General features: G+C 35.5%; 2 protein-coding genes and 2 pseudogenes across 4 annotated transcripts; 2 read left to right on the plus strand and 2 right to left on the minus strand.

Annotated features, from left to right (window-relative positions):
- Positions 1–737: 737 nt before the first annotated feature.
- On the minus strand, positions 738–2,747 carry LOC121212747 (quinone oxidoreductase-like protein 2 homolog; annotated as a pseudogene).
- A 1,758-nt stretch (positions 2,748–4,505) lies between these two features.
- On the minus strand, positions 4,506–7,519 carry LOC121212147 (quinone oxidoreductase-like protein 2 homolog; annotated as a pseudogene).
- Positions 7,520–7,795: 276 nt separating this feature from the next.
- Positions 7,796–10,947, plus strand: LOC121212146 (uncharacterized hydrolase YugF). 2 transcript variants are annotated; one of them, XM_041084398.1, is made up of 6 exons: positions 7,796–8,064; positions 9,039–9,516; positions 9,594–9,906; positions 9,991–10,089; positions 10,204–10,324; positions 10,435–10,947. In XM_041084398.1, exons 1-6 carry the CDS (start codon positions 7,860–7,862, stop codon positions 10,623–10,625), a joined length of 1,407 nt encoding a protein of 468 aa, XP_040940332.1. In that variant the 5' UTR covers positions 7,796–7,859; the 3' UTR covers positions 10,626–10,947. The 2 variants fall into 2 exon arrangements, with proteins under 2 accessions (XP_040940332.1, XP_040940333.1); XM_041084399.1 differs by having other exon boundaries at positions 10,468–10,947.
- A 2,211-nt stretch (positions 10,948–13,158) lies between these two features.
- LOC107920317 (uncharacterized) lies at positions 13,159–16,622 on the plus strand. Of its 2 annotated transcripts, XM_016849971.2 has the most exons (8): positions 13,159–13,801; positions 14,648–14,795; positions 14,900–15,050; positions 15,183–15,308; positions 15,408–15,488; positions 15,592–15,784; positions 15,859–16,129; positions 16,205–16,622. In XM_016849971.2, the coding sequence occupies exons 1-8, from the start codon at positions 13,604–13,606 to the stop codon at positions 16,459–16,461; spliced, it is 1,425 nt and encodes a 474-aa protein (XP_016705460.2). In that variant the 5' UTR covers positions 13,159–13,603; the 3' UTR covers positions 16,462–16,622. The 2 variants fall into 2 exon arrangements, with proteins under 2 accessions (XP_016705460.2, XP_016705459.2); XM_016849970.2 differs by having other exon boundaries at positions 15,859–16,622.
- The last annotated feature ends 822 nt before the right edge of the window (positions 16,623–17,444 follow it).

Here is a 17,444-nt window from a genome sequence, read left to right on the forward strand (position 1 = left end):
TATTTACTCCTGCATAATTATATCTAGAAAATAATTAATAGTATCATTAAAAAATAACAACTTGAAGTGACATTAGAGCAAAGTCTTGAACTTGTTTTAATCATTTAGTCATCTACATATGATGATTAAAATAAGCTTGCATAAATGTTTCTTACTGAGATCTCTAAGCTTAATACAATCATTGATGGTTGAGTATGTAAATCACTTAAATCTTAGAACTTGCATTTCCCTTATCATCAAAAACAATCATAACTTTTCCCATTGCTTTTCTATCTTTAATTGCTGCGAATGCAAGGTTGGCCTGTCATACACAAGTAATCCATAAGCTTTTGATATTTCGACCCCAAAGTAGAATACTCGAAACTACGCCTCTTGGAACACTAGTAAATGCATATTTTCAGGGTGATGTTTGGTTCAAAATAGTTTTGAGAAATCATCACGATCTATGTTACTCGGACTCTTCATTCTTGTTGAAGTTTGTGTCCCATAATGATACTGTGTTGGAAACAAATTAGTGTATGATACTCACACCTGAATCCGAGTAACGTAGATTAGGACACTGGAAACAACATGGATCCATCTGCCCAAAAATGAACACAAATGAATGTTACTTCACTTGGATCAAGATGTAACTCTAATGTGATGAATAGTACTTGGTTGGTCCCAAGGCTCTAAGTAAGTCACTACGTGCAACTCAGCTAGTGTCAGCTTCTTTCACCAAAGAACGAAAGAATAATTCATAAAGGAGGAAAAGGAGGAAAAGGAGAAGACCGGTGGGAGCCCCTCACCTCTGATAGACTGTAAGTATGAGAAACGTGAACGGTAATCAAGCCCTTTTCCATCCAGGAGAATAACTTCCGGACCGAATCCTCAAGCACAGCTGGTTGATGTATTATATAGCTACCCCAATAGAACCCATGGACTGTCCAATTCTGCAGAATAATAAGATAAACGCTTGAGAAGGCTATTGAAGACAAGCAACAATTGATGAGTGACTGCATTGTACAACTAACTCGTTTAACACATTTGCCACCGAGATCTGCTGCATTAAAGCTATAGACTCATTGCTGGTACTCGCGTCTGAATAAGTATCAGACACAGGTAAACATTTAAGAAAACAGGTGACATGCCTTGCCTAAACATTAGCAGACCTATCTTCCTCGTTACTATACCATTCCGTAATAAAGGTACCATATTGGACCAAAAAGTAACACAGTAGAAAAAAGTGTCAAACTTGGGTACCAAATATTAAGCATTTGGAATATGATGCATCAATTTGAGAAAAAAGAGAAAAGGTGAAGTACCTTAACAAGAATGATATTAGTTGGGATGATAGGAATTTCACCGCTGGCGAATCCAATGACAAGAATCTGAGCACCCCAGTTCAAGAGCTTCATAGTTTCTTAAGCAAGGTTGCCACCAACAGGATCATAGAGAACGTCAACCCCTTTGAGGTTCCTTGACTTGAGGAACTCCTTTACACTTGCGGTTACATTTTGATTCATCAAGTCTACCACATGATCAACACCCAAGGACTTTAACAACTGCACCTTTTCAGCTCCCCTGAAAAAAATATGCAGTTTTGATATACCCTTGGCCTACAAATCCGCAAGGCTCTCAGCCAAGCCGAAGCACATTAACTTAAGTGATAGCATGCTCCTCCATCAATAACCTCTATGCCATTGGGTTAGGGATCAAGTCAAACCACGTGCAAACTCTTCAGTTTGCCATGGTTCTGCTTACTCAAGCACTACAAAACATTTATGGGGATCCTATCTCTCAACAGATACCAATGAAGCTAATAATCTAAGGGAGAAAAAAAGAGAAAGAGGCACCTGGCAACAGCAATGACAACTGCACCGCAAATCTTGCCAATTTGAACAGCAGCAAGGCCAACGCCTCCTGCAGCACCAAGAACCAGCAATACCTGCAATAGTTGCTATCTCCATTAGCAGTAAAACCCAGAATTCTTTTTCGACTTTACAGTTACATTATAGCCTCAATCAAAATCAATCATTACAAGCACTGAACTATCTCTTTCCACAATAAATCCCATGACTTCTTTATATCTATAGTTTCAATCAAAATCATTACAAGCATTGAACTAATTAACTTAATAACTAACTAACCAAAAGCAAGTAAGAAAAAGGGGGACATGCCTGAGAAGATGTCAAGTTAGCCCTGTGAACAAGAGTTAAATGCGAGGTCACAAAGGCAATAGGGAGTCCAGCAGCAGCCACCAGATCACACCCTTTCGGCACTTCAAACCTAATCAACAATCAACATTAATTAACCATTTTCTTTTTCAAATTAGAAATGAAGCCGAGAAGGGCAGAGACTGACAGTTGGGATTGATCTTGGACGATGAAGGTGGCATAGGAGCCTACGGGGACAAAGGCACAGACGTAGTCTCCAACCTTGAACTTGCTGACGGAAGGGCCAACAGCATCAGCAATGCCGGCATAATCAGAGCCTGGGATGAAAGGCAAGGGATGCTTCTCCTGGTACTTGCCTTGTATCTGAAGGTAAGTACCGTAGTTCAAGCTGGTCGCCTTAACTTTGACTCTCACTGCTGTGGGTGAGTCCAACTTTGGGATTGGATGGTTCCTGCTTAACTCAATAGGCGACTCAAATGAGGATGTTGGATCACCCAATCTCTTGCACAACAGAGCTTCCATTTTTTCTTTTTTCTGTTTATTACAGGTATTTTGGTTCCTACAAAGATTTTGACAACAGGGTTGAAAAAAAGGGGAAATATTTTATAAACACAATGAAGTAAATAAATACTCTAAAAGTATCTCCACTGAATCCAGTTAGTATCTATCTCATCGCCATCAACCTCGGTATATCAGGAATTGTGCCAATGCAAAAATAATTGTTAAAAGTACCATAACAGTCCTTGTACTACACCTTAGATTACATTTTGGTCTCTCTATTGAAAAATAATGGCAAATTAATCTCTATATACTTAAATAAATGAGCAAAATGGTTCTTAATTATCTATGAACAAAAATAAAAAAAAATGGAGTGGCATGCTTGTCTTGATGAATATGAGATGGACAGTGGTTCATGGATGGTAAGCTGAATTTTTTCATGATAAAGATTTTGAGGATGAAATTGAAACTATTTATAAATTTTGAGAGTTATTTTTTAAAATTATTACTAAATTGATATAATATGTAAAAGTTTAGGGCCAAATTTTTTATTATACCGATTTTTAACCGTCACCTCACCCTTCCTTAAGGGGTTTAATGGTTAAATCTCGAATAATTTGGTGACCAAATTAAAAAAAATGATAATTGGGTGATAAAAAAGAAAAGAGGCAATAATTGGGTTATTTATGGTGTAGCTTACCCAGATATTTTCCTATACCAAAAATATATGAAAATATTTATATATATACTAGGGTTTATATTCGAAACATGTGGTAATTCCTATCAATAATGTCATCTTCAATATTTGAACTCTTGAAAATACAATAATCACACTATTGCACTCAACACCTGTTGATAATGTTATCTAATAGAATCATTTTACTTCTTTGTATATGTATAAGACTAATCTATCTATTTTTCAATAAAGGACTAAAATGCGATTTGTAATATAATGTAGGGATTGCTATGTACTTTTATCGAAATTGTTCAATATTATTATAATTTTACCGCTAGAATGGGTGATGAAATGTGTATTATTAGAGGAATGTTGATGAGTTAGATAGCTCGTCCGACTGGAATTGAATAATGATTTTCATGTTTTTATCCGACTTGGCTTGATTCAAATTTTGGAACCAGCCTGGTAGATGATTATATGAATTTTTTTTAATGAAGAAGATAAGGGTTGTTTAAGGATTGAATATAATTTCTTTCCTTAAAAAAGTATTCTTCTTTCTCTCTAGGAAGTCCCTATACTTCTATCTTGTTTTACAATCTCAAGGTGGAGAGCATCGATGCCGGCATTAGTCAATTCTTCCGGAAAGGGCTCTGTTCCTCTGTTGCTCAAATTTTTGATATTTTGACACTTTTGTTACCTCAAACACCTCTATTTCACTCGCTCTATTGGTTGGAAAGGCCCTCCGGCGACCTGTTGTTAGTTTCTCCATTGCTGCACTGGAGGTTAGCTAGTGACCCACCCTACCATCACTCGGATCTCCAAGCAAAGATCTTGAGTGGTTGAGTCCTCGGGGTTTTAAGCCTTAGTTCTTGATTATTGTTATGGTGGTGGCCAATTCCCTGGCTGTGGAACAACTGACCGCCATCCCCTTGCAACCATGAGCTTCACTTGATGCCGAACTCCAGCCATTTTTTTATAGGATGAAGACTAAGCTTCGGAATAATAATTTTTGTGGTCTAAGTTTGGGTTAAACTTGAATCTTGTGGGGGCTTCACCCTTCCCAGCAGCTAGGAATGTGGTCATTTGGGGGGCTTGTTTTCCCTCCTATTTTCATTCAAGCATTATTTAACAGCATTTATGGAGAGGTTAGATATACTGAACAAGAACATACGATATACGCAATTTTTCAAGTTCTTTTCTTCTTCTAATGTCATATGAACTTACATTTTCTTTTGTACCAAACAGATCTATAAAGGATTATAAACATTAAAGCTTAGATCTTACAGTTCCCAAATCATCAAATACAATCATAACTTTCCCAATTGCTTTTCTATCTTTAATTGCAGAGAATGCAAGGTTGGCCTGTCATAGACAAGTAATCAATAAGCTTTGATATATCAACCCGAAGTAGAAAACTTGAAACTATGCCTACAACAGTGAAATTTTCAGATTATCTATTAACTTGGAAGGAAAAAGATAAAATCAACCGAATAAATCAATTAATCCCTTGTAAGCACCCATCATGAGATTAAGCTATGAGCCTATGAGAAACTACAAGCTTTCATCTTGGAGCACAAGTAAATTATGATTGTTCCGGGAAATCGTCAGGACCTATGTTGCTCAGACTGTTCATTCTTTTTTAAGTACTCATATCTGGACGATTGAAACAAAACCGATCCATCTGCCCCAAAGTGAACAACCCAAATGAATGCTACTTCTTCGCTTGGATCAAGATGTAAATCTAATGTGATGAATGGTACTTTGGTTCGTCCCAAGGCTCTAGTCACTACATGCAACTCTAAGCATTGGTTAAACCGGCTTTCAGCAGAGCTACTAGGCTTGTATCAGCTTTCAGATTTAAGACATCAATTTCGTACTTCCTCTATATCATTTCTATAGTTTTCCTTTAAACAAAAGAATAATCCATAAAGGAGGAAACTGGTGAGAGCCCCTCACCTTGGATAGGCTGTAAGTATGAAAATGTGAACAGTAATCAAGCCCTTTTCCATCCATGAGAGTAACTCCCGGACTGAATCCTCGAGCACAGCCGGTTGATGTATTCTATAGCTACCACAATAGAACCCATGAACTGTCCAATTCTGAGAAGAATAAGATACACACTTGAAAAGGCTATTCTAGACAAGTAACAACAATGAGTGAGTGTATCGTACTACTAACTCGTTTAACAGGTTTACCACCGAGATCTGCCGCACTAAAGCTATATTTACCGTAAACTAGTAAGGGTAGCATAGTTTGGCATGTGATGGATCGATTTGAGAAAAAAGAGAAAAGGTGAAGTACCTTAACAAGAATGATATTAGCTGGGATGAAAGGGATTTCACTGCTGGCGAATCCAATGACAAGAATCTGAGCACCCCAATTCAAGAGCTTCCTAGTTTCTTTAGCAAGGTTGCCACCAACAGGATCATAGAGAACATCAACCCCTTTGAGGTTCCTTGACTTGAGGAACTCCTTTATACTCGTGGTTACATCTTGATTCATCAAGTCTACCACATGATCGACACCCAAGGACTTTAAAAGCTGCACCTTTTCATCTCCCCCGAAAAAAAAATTTATAGGATTGATGTACCCTCTTCATGTAAACTCGTAGGGCTCTGGACAAAGCTAAAGAACATTAGTTCATAGGTCAAGGGTCGAGTCAGGTCATACGCAAACTGTTTGGCTTGCCATGGTTTTGTCTACTCAAACACTATCAGAAGCCCTACCTCTATGAACCTATGAGAACCGAAGACAATATCTAACATGTAAAAGGCGAGACCCCTCGACAGATAGCAACATGAAAGAAAGAGTTCAACGCTACTAATAATCTAACAAAGCAGCAATGACAACCGCGCCACAAATCTTGCCGATTTGAACAGCAGCAAGGCCAACGCCTCCAGCGGCACCAAGAACCAGCAATACCTGCTATCTCCTTTGGCAGTAAAACTCAGAATATCCTCCAATCAAAATCAATCATTATAACTACGAAATAACTCAACTCAATAACTAACTAAGCAATGAAAATGCACACATGAATTCTCGAATTTAGGTGCTCAAAGTCTAATGGCCTCAGTCTTGCAACACAAGCAAAGTCCTCATAGGAAAAGCAAAATTAAATTTGTAAGGGGGAGGTAGACTCTTTCTGGAAAAGTCTTCAAAATGTCATTTGTTGTCATTTGTTGGGCGTTGATGAACCTCCTCAATTACTAGTATTGTTGTCAATTGAGGTTTTGTCTCTCAAATCCACGAAGATCTCCAGTGTCTTGAGAGGCTAATGAGGCTGCTCTTGCTCTATGAACCTAGAGACAAATATAAGACGGGGCAGGCGGGGTGCCTTGGCCCCAGAAATTCAAACTTTCAATTCAATCCTCTTATAAATAGAGAAACTATAAATCAATATATAGTGCAATTGCACTTTGATCCTATAAAATGAAAATTTTTTAATTCAGTCCTCTTATAAATAAAAAAATTATAAATTAAAATATAATAAAATTACACTTTAGCTCCCCTAAAAATAAAAAAAAATTATTTAGTCCTTTGAAAATGATGAAATTATAAATTAATACATCATAAACTTATATTTTGATCTATGAAAAATGGGGGGCATGCCTGAGAAGAAGTCAAGTTAGCCCTATGAACAAGGGCTAAATGCGAGGTCCCAAAGGCAACAGGAAGACCAGCAGCTGCCACCAGATCACATCCTTTGGGCACTTCAAACCTAATCAACAGATCAACATTAATTAACCATTTTTTTTTAAAAAATTCACATTAGGAATGAAGCAAGGAAGGGCCGAGACTTACAATCGGGACTGGTCTTGGACGATGAAGGAAGCGAAGGAGCCTATGGGGGAAACGGCGCAAACATAATCACCAACCTTAAATTTAGTAACGGAAGGGCCAACGGCATCGACAGTGCCGGCATAATCGGAGCCTGGGATGAAAGGCAAGGGATGCTTCTCCTGGTATTTGCCTAGTATCTTAAGGTAAGTAGCGAAGGTCAAGCTGGTGGCTTTAATTTTGATTCTTACTGCTGTGGGTGAGTCCAACTTGGGGATCGGATGGTTCTGGGTTAACTCAATTGGTGGCTCAGATGAGGATGTTGGATCACCCAATCTCTTGCACAACAGAGCTTCCATGTATGTACTTGAAACTGGACTCAACCTTATTAATTTCAATTATTGCACGGTAAAAAATTAGAGTAATTATTGAGTTTTACTTAAACATCATCGATATTATTGTCAGTCGTGAATTTAAGTGCCACGAAACTTATTATCCATTGACTACAAGTAACTCTATGATTCGTATAAAGAAAAATAATGGATATTAAATAAAAAGGACACACTCACTGGTAGTTGTGTTCTATTTTGGTTGGTGTTATCAATTATTAGACATCGACGGGTGTTGTTTCGGATTTGGTTCCAGTTTTTTCAGACCCTACAGTTCAGACAACAACAATGGTGGACATGGCTTTCATCTCTTGAATCTTTATAAAAAAATCGGCTTTAAATTGAATTGAAGAACTAAGAATTATGAGTGTAGCAGCAACGGTGTTTCAGTACCACTTTCAACATATACCAAATGGAATCGCCATTAGCAGAAACACCCGAAGTCGTCAACCATATAATGTTTTTTCCCATCCCAGTTCCGGTCACCGGAATCTAACTCTAGCGACCACCGTCCCCCATGCTTTTTCTCTTTCCGGCTCCGGCGCCGGTGCCCAATACTCGTCAGCAGGTACGGTTACTATCCTTTGTTTTCCTCTTTTTTGCCTTAAAACATGTCGTGATGATACACGGGGAGTGGTTTGGGATTGTTTAAGACAGTTGAGAGGATTTTCAGACAGAGTGAACAGTATGGTATCTTGAGAGTGCTTTCCCAGGTAAATTAAAGGGTGAATATACTTGAGAGGTCCCTCCATTATAGAGACTTGATCCAATTAGTCCCTCTGTTATTAAAAAATCAATTTAGTTCCTATATTATTAAAAAGAATCAGATAAGGATAAATTGGAGTATAATTAACATTTACTATAAAAAAAAGTCATTTACTTATTCACAGGGTTGATATTTTTAAAGTCTTTATGTTTTTGTAAATATAATCTTTTATTTGAAATTGAAGTGCAACTGAAAAAATAATTTTCATTACATAATTCTGTTACAATTTGGTACAAAAAATTAATCTATTTAATAATAAAGAGACTATTTTGATCCGGTCTCTATAATATATGAACTTCACGGTGCTTTAACCTTAATTAAAGATACTTAGTTCTTCATAGCTCCTATGAAACTAGTTAGCTTACTAAGTAGGAGATTTGTTGAGTTATGGTAGTCTATTGACCTGGGGAAGCTAGAAAGGTTTCGGGCGAGAAGTAAAATATAAATGTTCGGAGGGGTTAAAATGAAATTTTATCACTGTATTAATTTATATTCTTACAATTTCTAAAAGGGTCCTAAAGCTATTTTACTAATTTTGGGAGAGTTCAAGGCTACTACCAGCCTCCTTTAGCTTCGCCACTGCTTTTGACAAGTGTGTCTGAGTTGTCAATAACCACGTAACACGACCCAAACGAGTTGTTTTTAATAAACGAGCTTCTCTGATTAAAGTGGTTGATTTGACGAGATAAGCAGTTCTTTTGTATCACATACAAAGTGTTTATCTTTGTTTGAATTCCTATAATAATGTCTCGAAACGTACCGTTATATATTTGTAGGCGAATTAGTGGATACCGGAAGGAACGAGAGAAAGAAGAGAATTGCAGGCGTTGATCAAGATGAGTTGTTGGATCCAAAACACTTAGCTGATCCAGACAGTTGCTTTTGTGAGTTTCAAGGGGTCGAAATTCATCACAAGCTATATGAACCGGAGTCACGTTCTTCGGATAACTCCTTATATGGCCAACACGAGGCTCAAACACCATCATTGGAGCTCGGTCTTCCTATGATTCTTCTACACGGTTTTGGAGCTTCTGTTTTCTCGTGGAACAAAGTTATGAAGCGTTTGGCAAGCCTCACAGGCTCCAAAGTTCTCGCCTTTGATAGACCGGCATTCGGCTTAACTTCGAGACACAACACTTTCGAGACTCAATCTAGTGATGCAAAACCTTTGAATCCATACTCCATGGCATTTTCGGTGTTGGCTACCTTATACTTCATCGATTTCTTGGCTGCTCAAAAGGCAATTCTGGTGGGGTATGTATCGTTCTTGTTCGATTGTTTCTGTTTTTCAGTTTGACTTTTATGAACACTAATACCCTTCAGCATCCCAGGCATTCTGCCGGTTCTCTTGTAGCAGTTGATGCATATTTTGAAGCTCCCGAACGTATTGCTGCTTTGATACTCGTTGCCCCGGCAATATTAGCTCCCCGTGCAATTCCTAAGGTTGTTGACACTAAAGGAGACGGATCAGACTCGAACGATCAAGGGAAGCTGCGGTTCAAACTTTTCGAAATTTTACACAAGTTCATCAAATATGTCACACAATCGATAATACAAATGATGAAACGGATGGTGGACATGCTCAATTCTCTTTATAAGAAAGCGCTTTTGTCTGTTCTTCGATCCGCCTTCGCTGTAATGCTGGTATTATGCACCATACTCGAATCACTTACAGGCTTTTGGCTAATGGAAGTGCAATGAAGCTTACTATATATATTTTCTTTCTAGGTAAGGATGATAATCGATAAATTCGGTGTTGCTGCTGTAAGGACTGCATGGTATGATTCTAAAAAAGTCGATGAACACATCATAGATGGCTATACGAAGGTGATTTATTCTTCATCCCGGGTAGATGGAATGAATGCTTAGATGATTGGTATTATTATTTGCTGTTACGGTCGTCAAATCGTAGCAGTTAAATCTCGATTTTTGTCTATGCAGCCATTGAGAACTAAGGGTTGGGATAAAGCTCTTGTAGAATTCACTGCAGCAATGCTTGCAAAAGGCGAGTCTGAAACGAAGCCCCCATTGTCGAAACGACTGCACGAAATCTCCTGCCCTGGTAATATTACTCGAAACCATAAACTCATATACTACTAATTGTTTCTGTAGTTCGACACAAATGTCCGAATATTACCGGTTTCACTCTTTTACTATCTGAATGAAACATAGTTCTGATTGTTACGGGTGACACCGATCGAATAGTTCCTTCTTGGAATGCCGAGAGACTTTCACGAGCCATTCCTCATTCGAAGCTCGAAGTAATTAAGAATTGCGGTCACTTGCCTCACGAGGAAAAGGTCGACGAGTTCGTTAGAATGGTCGAGAAGTTTCTGCAACGAGCTTTCGGTGGTTTAGTGTAACCATCTCTACAAGTAGTAACCTGAAATCTGTATTAGGATAACATCATGTCTCTTAGAATTAGACATCACTGTGTTCATGTTATAGAATACATCATGTCTGTAGATGCTGAACATTTTGTAAACAATGGCGGATGGCCATTGAATGAATTCTCTTAACGATATCATTGTAAAACATAGTAATGGAGGGAAGTATTGTCCCGTACCCATGGATGCCTAAAATAAACTTGAAAAACGAATGGTAGACACCGGCAACAACATCCGGTATATTCGCACTCATATATAATTTACTTTGTAAAACAATGATATTTTAATTATTTCTCAATTGAATTGGTGTAGCTTACAAATATGGTTTATATTTACAATCTTATTTTATTTTGGTTAAATTTTGTAATTAGTCCTTGTGTTTTGTAAAAATTGTAGATTTAATCCGTGTTATTTTATTTGGTCATTTTTAGTATTTTTACTTTCCAATTTTTAAAATTTCATTCCTCATTCCACAATAATTTTTAAATTTATTAAGTAAACTTCTGTTATTTTTAAAATTTGAAGTTTCAGACATATTATCATATGTGTAATGTTATGTCTACTTATTATTTTTCGCATATTATTCACTAAAATTCTAGTTAATGGATTAACCACGGTCATTTGCATCAAGACTAACATTTGAAAATTCAAAAAGTATAGGGACTTAGAATGATTCAATCGGAGAAAATGGACTAAATCTATAATTGTACTCGTAGTACAAGATTAGTAATTGAGTTTAACCAAATAGATTTAATTGCTATTGTTTGGATCAAGATTAAAATTTCAGAATTTAAAAAGTATAAAAATTAAAAGTTACCGATTCAAAAAGTATAGGGACTAAAATAGATCAAATAAAAGTACACGAACTACGAGCCCGTTCTGCATAGCTTCTCAGATGAGCTTTTACAATAAAAAGCACTTTTTCCTTAAAATCATTACCAGCCAGACATCATTTGAGAAAATTTTTTAATTTAAAATAAGTGCTTATTGACAGATGAAAATTTTAAAATTTTTAACTTTTTCTCAACCAAAAGTGCTTTAGGCTAATATTTACATTTTTAAGCTTATTTTTGTCTTCTTCCAAAAATGTTAGAATACCATGTCTAATTAAATTTAATAAATAATTAATATTAATTACTTAAAAATTTTAAAATTAATATTATATATTAAAATATTAACAATAAGTTGTAATAAATTATTTTTTATATTCTTGCTAAAATATCATAATACTAACTAATTTGAATATTATTTAAATGTATATTTATTACTTTATAATATCATGTCTAAATAGACATTTTATTTCTTAAAAGCACTTTTTGACAACAATACTAAAGATTCAAATTTTAAACCAAACTTCTCAAAATCACTTTTTTCACAACACTTTTCAAAAGCATTACCAAACTAGCCATATATCTACAACTTTTGCAAAGTACGGAGGCTAATAACAAAATTTTGGACTAAAATTTAATTTTTTTAAAACAATATATTTATTAATTAAAAAAACTTGAAATAACATGAAATAAAAATTACAAATTTAGTCGAAGGGTGGTTAATAATTATTTGGAAGTACAATTATCAGTTAATTCAGTTCGAAATTAGGTAATTAATTAAATTAACCAAAATTAATGATTAATAATACAAATTATGTGTAGTTTTAATTCGGATAATTCGGTCAAATGAACATTATCAATTTTTTAAAAATATGTTTTATACTTATTTTAATAAAAAAATATAAATTTCGATTAATTCGGTTAATCGACCAAATTAACTGAAATATTTCAGTTCAATTATTTTTAAAAAAACATATAAATTTCGATTAACGGTTAAATGATTAAAAAATCACTTAATACTAGTTCAATTCAATTAATATTTAAATATCTCTAATTATTTCAAACTTTAGCTCATTTTGGTAAATTATATGTTTGCGACCATAAATACCACCTTCTGCCATCTGGTGATTATTGGAAGTCCATGGTCTGCATAATATAAATGAAATATGAATCTTTATTCATCAACATCTATAATCATTACATTACCAATAAGATGTCGTAGATCGATGAGAATATTTCACATCGATTGAAAATGTACATTTTAGTAACAAGTAACCATAAGACTGTTCATAAATATATGTCTCAACTTCCTTACGTAGATTACTATCAAGGCTTCTCCTTCACATCATTAATGGCTAGATCTGCTAAATTGTCATAGATTGATGAGAGCATTACGTATCGATTGAAAACGTACACTTTAACAATAAGTATCCTATAAGAGTGTTCATATGTAATTGTCTCAGCGTCCACACGTAGATTAATCTGTCAAGACTTCTTTTTCACATCATTAATAGCTAGACCTGTTAAATCTTCCATTTTTAAGCATTAAAAGAGTCGATAAAATAATTATAAGAAGAAAAATAAAAGAGAGAAAAATTAATACAAAGTTAAAATATAATAATAAATTTATCTTAAGGTAAAGCAAAATAAAATATAAAAAAAATTGAACTTTTTGTCAAACAAAATTTGAAATTTTAATTTACACATTAACCCATGTAAAAGAATGGCTTAAATCTAATATAAAACTTATACAGCGGCAGTATATTTGAATATAAATATGATTAATTTATTTAGTTTATTCATTTTCCAATTCGAAAATTGAAAAGGAGATCGAAACGGTATGCTAACGGGAATCTGAGAAAGAAGAGAAGATAAGAAGAAAAATTACCTCTTTATCTTCCGGTACGCACTACATAATCGCTTGCTGTACATAATAGTACTAAGCAAGCCCTAGATTTGGAGGTTTTAGGGGGTGGAGGCGGCGGCGGTGGCTGTTAATTTTGATGGGTGCTCAACTGGCAGCACCACCACCAGCAGCGACTATTGGGTGTTTGCTGAATTAGGGTTTTTTGTGTAGACCTTACTTAGATTCGAAGGATAAAACCACAAAAAAAAGGGAAAGATATGGATGGTGGGCGGAGATTAGCGGTTAGCCCAAGGCCTTGTAGCGGAAGGAGAATAGTCGCATCGAAGAAAAGAGGGAGAGCCGATGGGTTTGTTAATAGCGTCAAGAAGCTTCAACGAAGAGAAATTTGTTCAAAGCGACACCGTGCTTTCTCCATCACCGACGCCCAGGAGCGTTTCCGTAACATCCGCTTGCAGGTTCTTTCTTTTTTCCTTATTTAACCTAACCTTATTACTTAAGTTCTTTTGCTATTGCACAACTTTAGCAATTTAAGCTTGATTCTTTGTGTTCTATTTATATGAAATTAGGTTTTCGAATATAAGATCTTAGTTGAGGTTTTCATGCTTCCAAAGAAATGACCATTTTAATTGTGGTAGGAATAAAGGGAGTAAATCTTTTGCATCATTAGTGTTCAAATTGGTTTAATAAACATAATCTCTGTTTAATAGTGTACGCTCTAATCACAGTCATAGATTTGGTTTATAGTAGATGACTAGATTGGAAAGCTACCCTTTCGATTTACCTTATTATTCCTACAAGCCTGATCCAATTTCGTTGTTTTTGAAATTTTGATGCTTTTTATATTTATGGCTGTTTAAGTTTTTAATATGATTAAAAGCAAAAGAAAAAGGCTTGAAACCTTGGAATTTTTGTGTCAAAGGTTCCTGATGTCAATTTTAAAATTACCTTGAATGATAAAGCTGAATTGAGGAATTTAAGTAATATAAGCTCGAATACTTAAACTTAGATGCTTCGTTTCTATTTGCTGGTATTCAGATAATCATGTTACATTCCTGCTATTTAAACTGGTTCATCTTTGGTTGAACAGTGATCTTTGTATTTATCTCGATATTAAGTAGGAAAGCATAAAAGGGCATTTCTTTCCTTTGTTTTGCTTGAAGTCTATCAAGCAAAAGGATTAATTTCAAAGTCAATGGATGATCTGTTACTTGTGTAGTCATGGGGTAGACCTTTGCAGTGCTGTTCTTATTGAGCTTGCTTAATAAATTCCTGTTGCTGATATGTTGCATATATCTTTATAGGAGGAATATGATACTCATGATCCGAAAGGACATTGTTCGATGGTATTACCATTTCTGAGGAAGAGGTCAAAGATTATAGAGATTGTAGCTGCACGAGACATTGTCTTTGCTCTTGCTCAATCTGGTGTTTGTGCAGCATTTAGCCGAGGTGGGAACTGTGCTGTACACTTCTAAACTTGTTTTGGATGGTCTCTTTTCTTTTGCATCAAGAATTAAATTGGAGATCTTTTTATTTATTGTTGTTGGTTGCAGAGACTAATCAAAGAATATGCTTCCTAAATGTCACCGCTGATGAAGTTATACGGAGCTTGTTTTATAATAAAAACAATGACTCACTTATCACGGTCTCAGTTTATGCTTCTGACAATTTCAGCTCCTTGAAATGTAGAAGCACAAGGATCGAGTATGTCTATCTTTTTTAACCTCTTACAAAACCTTTGTCTTATCCTGATTTTATCTAAAAAGAGAAAAAGGGGGAAATTCCTGCATTTGGGGATGTTTTCATTCTGAAACAATACTTCTTATTCCTCGACAGATACATACGGAGAGGTCAACCTGATGCTGGCTTTGCTCTTTTTGAATCTGAGTCACTGAAGTGGCCAGGTTTTGTTGAGTTTGATGATGTAAATGGGAAGGTTCTTACATATTCTGCACAGGATAGGTAAGTACTCACCTATTGAATTTTCTTTTAGGCTAAAATATAACTAGATCTTTAACTAGATTCCTGAGTTTGATACATACTGTTTTTTATTTTTATCAGCATATACAAGGTGTTTGACCTAAAGAATTATACAATGTTATACTCCATATCAGATAGAAATGTTCAAGAGATTAAGATCAGGTAATGCTCCTTTCATGATGGTTATATGCTTTGATGGTGCCGTTTTGCTTTGATAGTGTCACTTTATGTAATTGACTTTATTTCCTTTGTTTATTTTTTACAGTCCAGGGATCATGTTATTGATTTTCACTAAAGTTGGCGGCCATGTTCCTCTTAAGATTCTTTCAATAGAGGATGGTACTGTTCTCAAATCTTTTAGTCATCTTCTTCACCGGAATAAGAAAGTGGATTTCATCGAACAGTTCAATGAAAAGCTTCTTGTGAAGCAGGAAAATGAAAACCTCCAGATTCTCGATGTAAGTATCTTTTGTAACCATTCCAAAAATAGAAAAGCTCGAAAGCTAAAAAAATCTAAACTGCAATCATGCAGGTACGCAATGCTGAGCTAACAGAAGTTCCGAAAGATGAATTCATGACCCCATCAGCATTTATATTTCTGTACGAGAACCAGTTATTCCTTACATTTAGAAATCGGACAGTGGCCGTGTGGAACTTCCGTGGAGAACTTGTGACTTCATTTGAAGATCACCTTTTATGGCATCCTGACTGCAACACTAATAATATATACATCACAAGTGATCAAGATCTTATTATCTCTTACTGCAAGGCTGATTCTGATGATCCATTGTCTGAAGGAAATGGTTCGTATTTTCTTAAATTTGTTTCACCATTATGCGTGCATACAATGAATTTGTTTGACATTCCTCATGTGACAGGCTCCATTAATATCAGCAATATATTGACCGGGAAATGTCTCGCGAAAATACGAGCAAGCAACAGTTTCCCAGTGGAAGAACAATGCAGCTGCAGTGACAAATGTGGTTGCAGTTCAAAAACGCAGAGCAACGCGTCGAGAATTAGAAGCAGGGTCGCAGAAGCATTGGAAGATATAACTGCACTTTTCTATGACGAAGAACGCAACGAGATATATACGGGTAATAGGTACGGTCTAGTTCATGTGTGGTCTAACTAAGGGTTTGATTTTGGTTAGGATGTTATGTAATATTAGTTGAGTGGTTTGTGAATTGGGGCATTGTGATTCGCATGGAACTGTACCATTATTAACTATTATTTGTATCGAAAATTCATTTAGTTTCTGCTCTAAATGATATTCTTATTAGGCTTTATTCACAATTTGGTCCTCTAACTATACCAATTTTCCCAATTTGGTACCTCAGCTTTTTTTTTGTCCCATTTTGGTATCTAAACTATCATTCCATTAGATATTCTAGTCCAAAATATCAGGTATATATACATTAAATGTTTGAAATTTACTCTATTGTCAACCCCTATCTCTGGCAAAAGCTTTTGTTTATCACTGCGGCACTTGAAGCACAAATGTGCCAGTACTTTATTCGAATTCTAATATTAAACTAGTTCTTCAGTAGAAAAGGTAATAGTGCCTAATATGTTACAAGGATGAGTGGTGTTAAGTTGAATGTAGGTTTCGAGTTTCTATGGCAAACTGTACTGTTTATACGTACATTCTCAAAGATTGGCTGATATGCAAGATGGATTAGATGGGGACATAAACCAGGTGCTAGTGTTTGTTTTTTAATACAAACGACCGCAGCTTCACTTGTTATAGTCATCTTGGGAATCCATCCTTTTCTCCACCTCTTTCTTCACGTTGTGAGAGAACGTGGGGAGGTAGGAGAGAGAGTTAAAAAATTGTTCTATTTTAATTTAATTTAATATTTTTAACAATCATTTGTTCAATTTTCATCAACCGAAATAGTCAAGAGGGTGGTTTAGTCTCGGTTGCCTATTCCATTAAGGTAGTTTTTCACAATTAGATTTTCTCAAATTTACTAATTTAATAAATCTTTGATGACAAGACTTAAGCTTACAACTTTTTCAAGATTTTCATCCAAATCTTAAGACACAAGCCTTCTTAAAAGAGCAAACAAAGAAACTATTCTTACAATATTAGAATGTTTGTAAATGAAGTATACA

The sequence above is a fragment of the Gossypium hirsutum genome, chromosome A13 (genome assembly GCF_007990345.1).
Source record: "Gossypium hirsutum isolate 1008001.06 chromosome A13, Gossypium_hirsutum_v2.1, whole genome shotgun sequence".
NCBI lineage: Eukaryota > Viridiplantae > Streptophyta > Magnoliopsida > Malvales > Malvaceae > Gossypium > Gossypium hirsutum.

Bases quoted from the DNA above. Each gene is read 5' to 3' on its own strand.
- LOC121212146 (XM_041084398.1), top strand. From the start codon at position 7,860: ATGAGTGTAGCAGCAACGGTGTTTCAGTACCACTTTCAACATATACCA. The intron at 8,065-9,038 runs GTACGGTTACTA...ATATATTTGTAG, and splicing joins TGCCCAATACTCGTCAGCAG to GCGAATTAGTGGATACCGGA. The intron at 10,325-10,434 runs GTAATATTACTC...AATGAAACATAG, and splicing joins GCACGAAATCTCCTGCCCTG to TTCTGATTGTTACGGGTGAC.
- LOC107920317 (XM_016849970.2), top strand. From the start codon at position 13,604: ATGGATGGTGGGCGGAGATTAGCGGTTAGCCCAAGGCCTTGTAGCGGA. The intron at 13,802-14,647 runs GTTCTTTCTTTT...ATATCTTTATAG, and splicing joins TCCGTAACATCCGCTTGCAG to GAGGAATATGATACTCATGA. The intron at 15,051-15,182 runs GTATGTCTATCT...ATTCCTCGACAG, and splicing joins TGTAGAAGCACAAGGATCGA to ATACATACGGAGAGGTCAAC.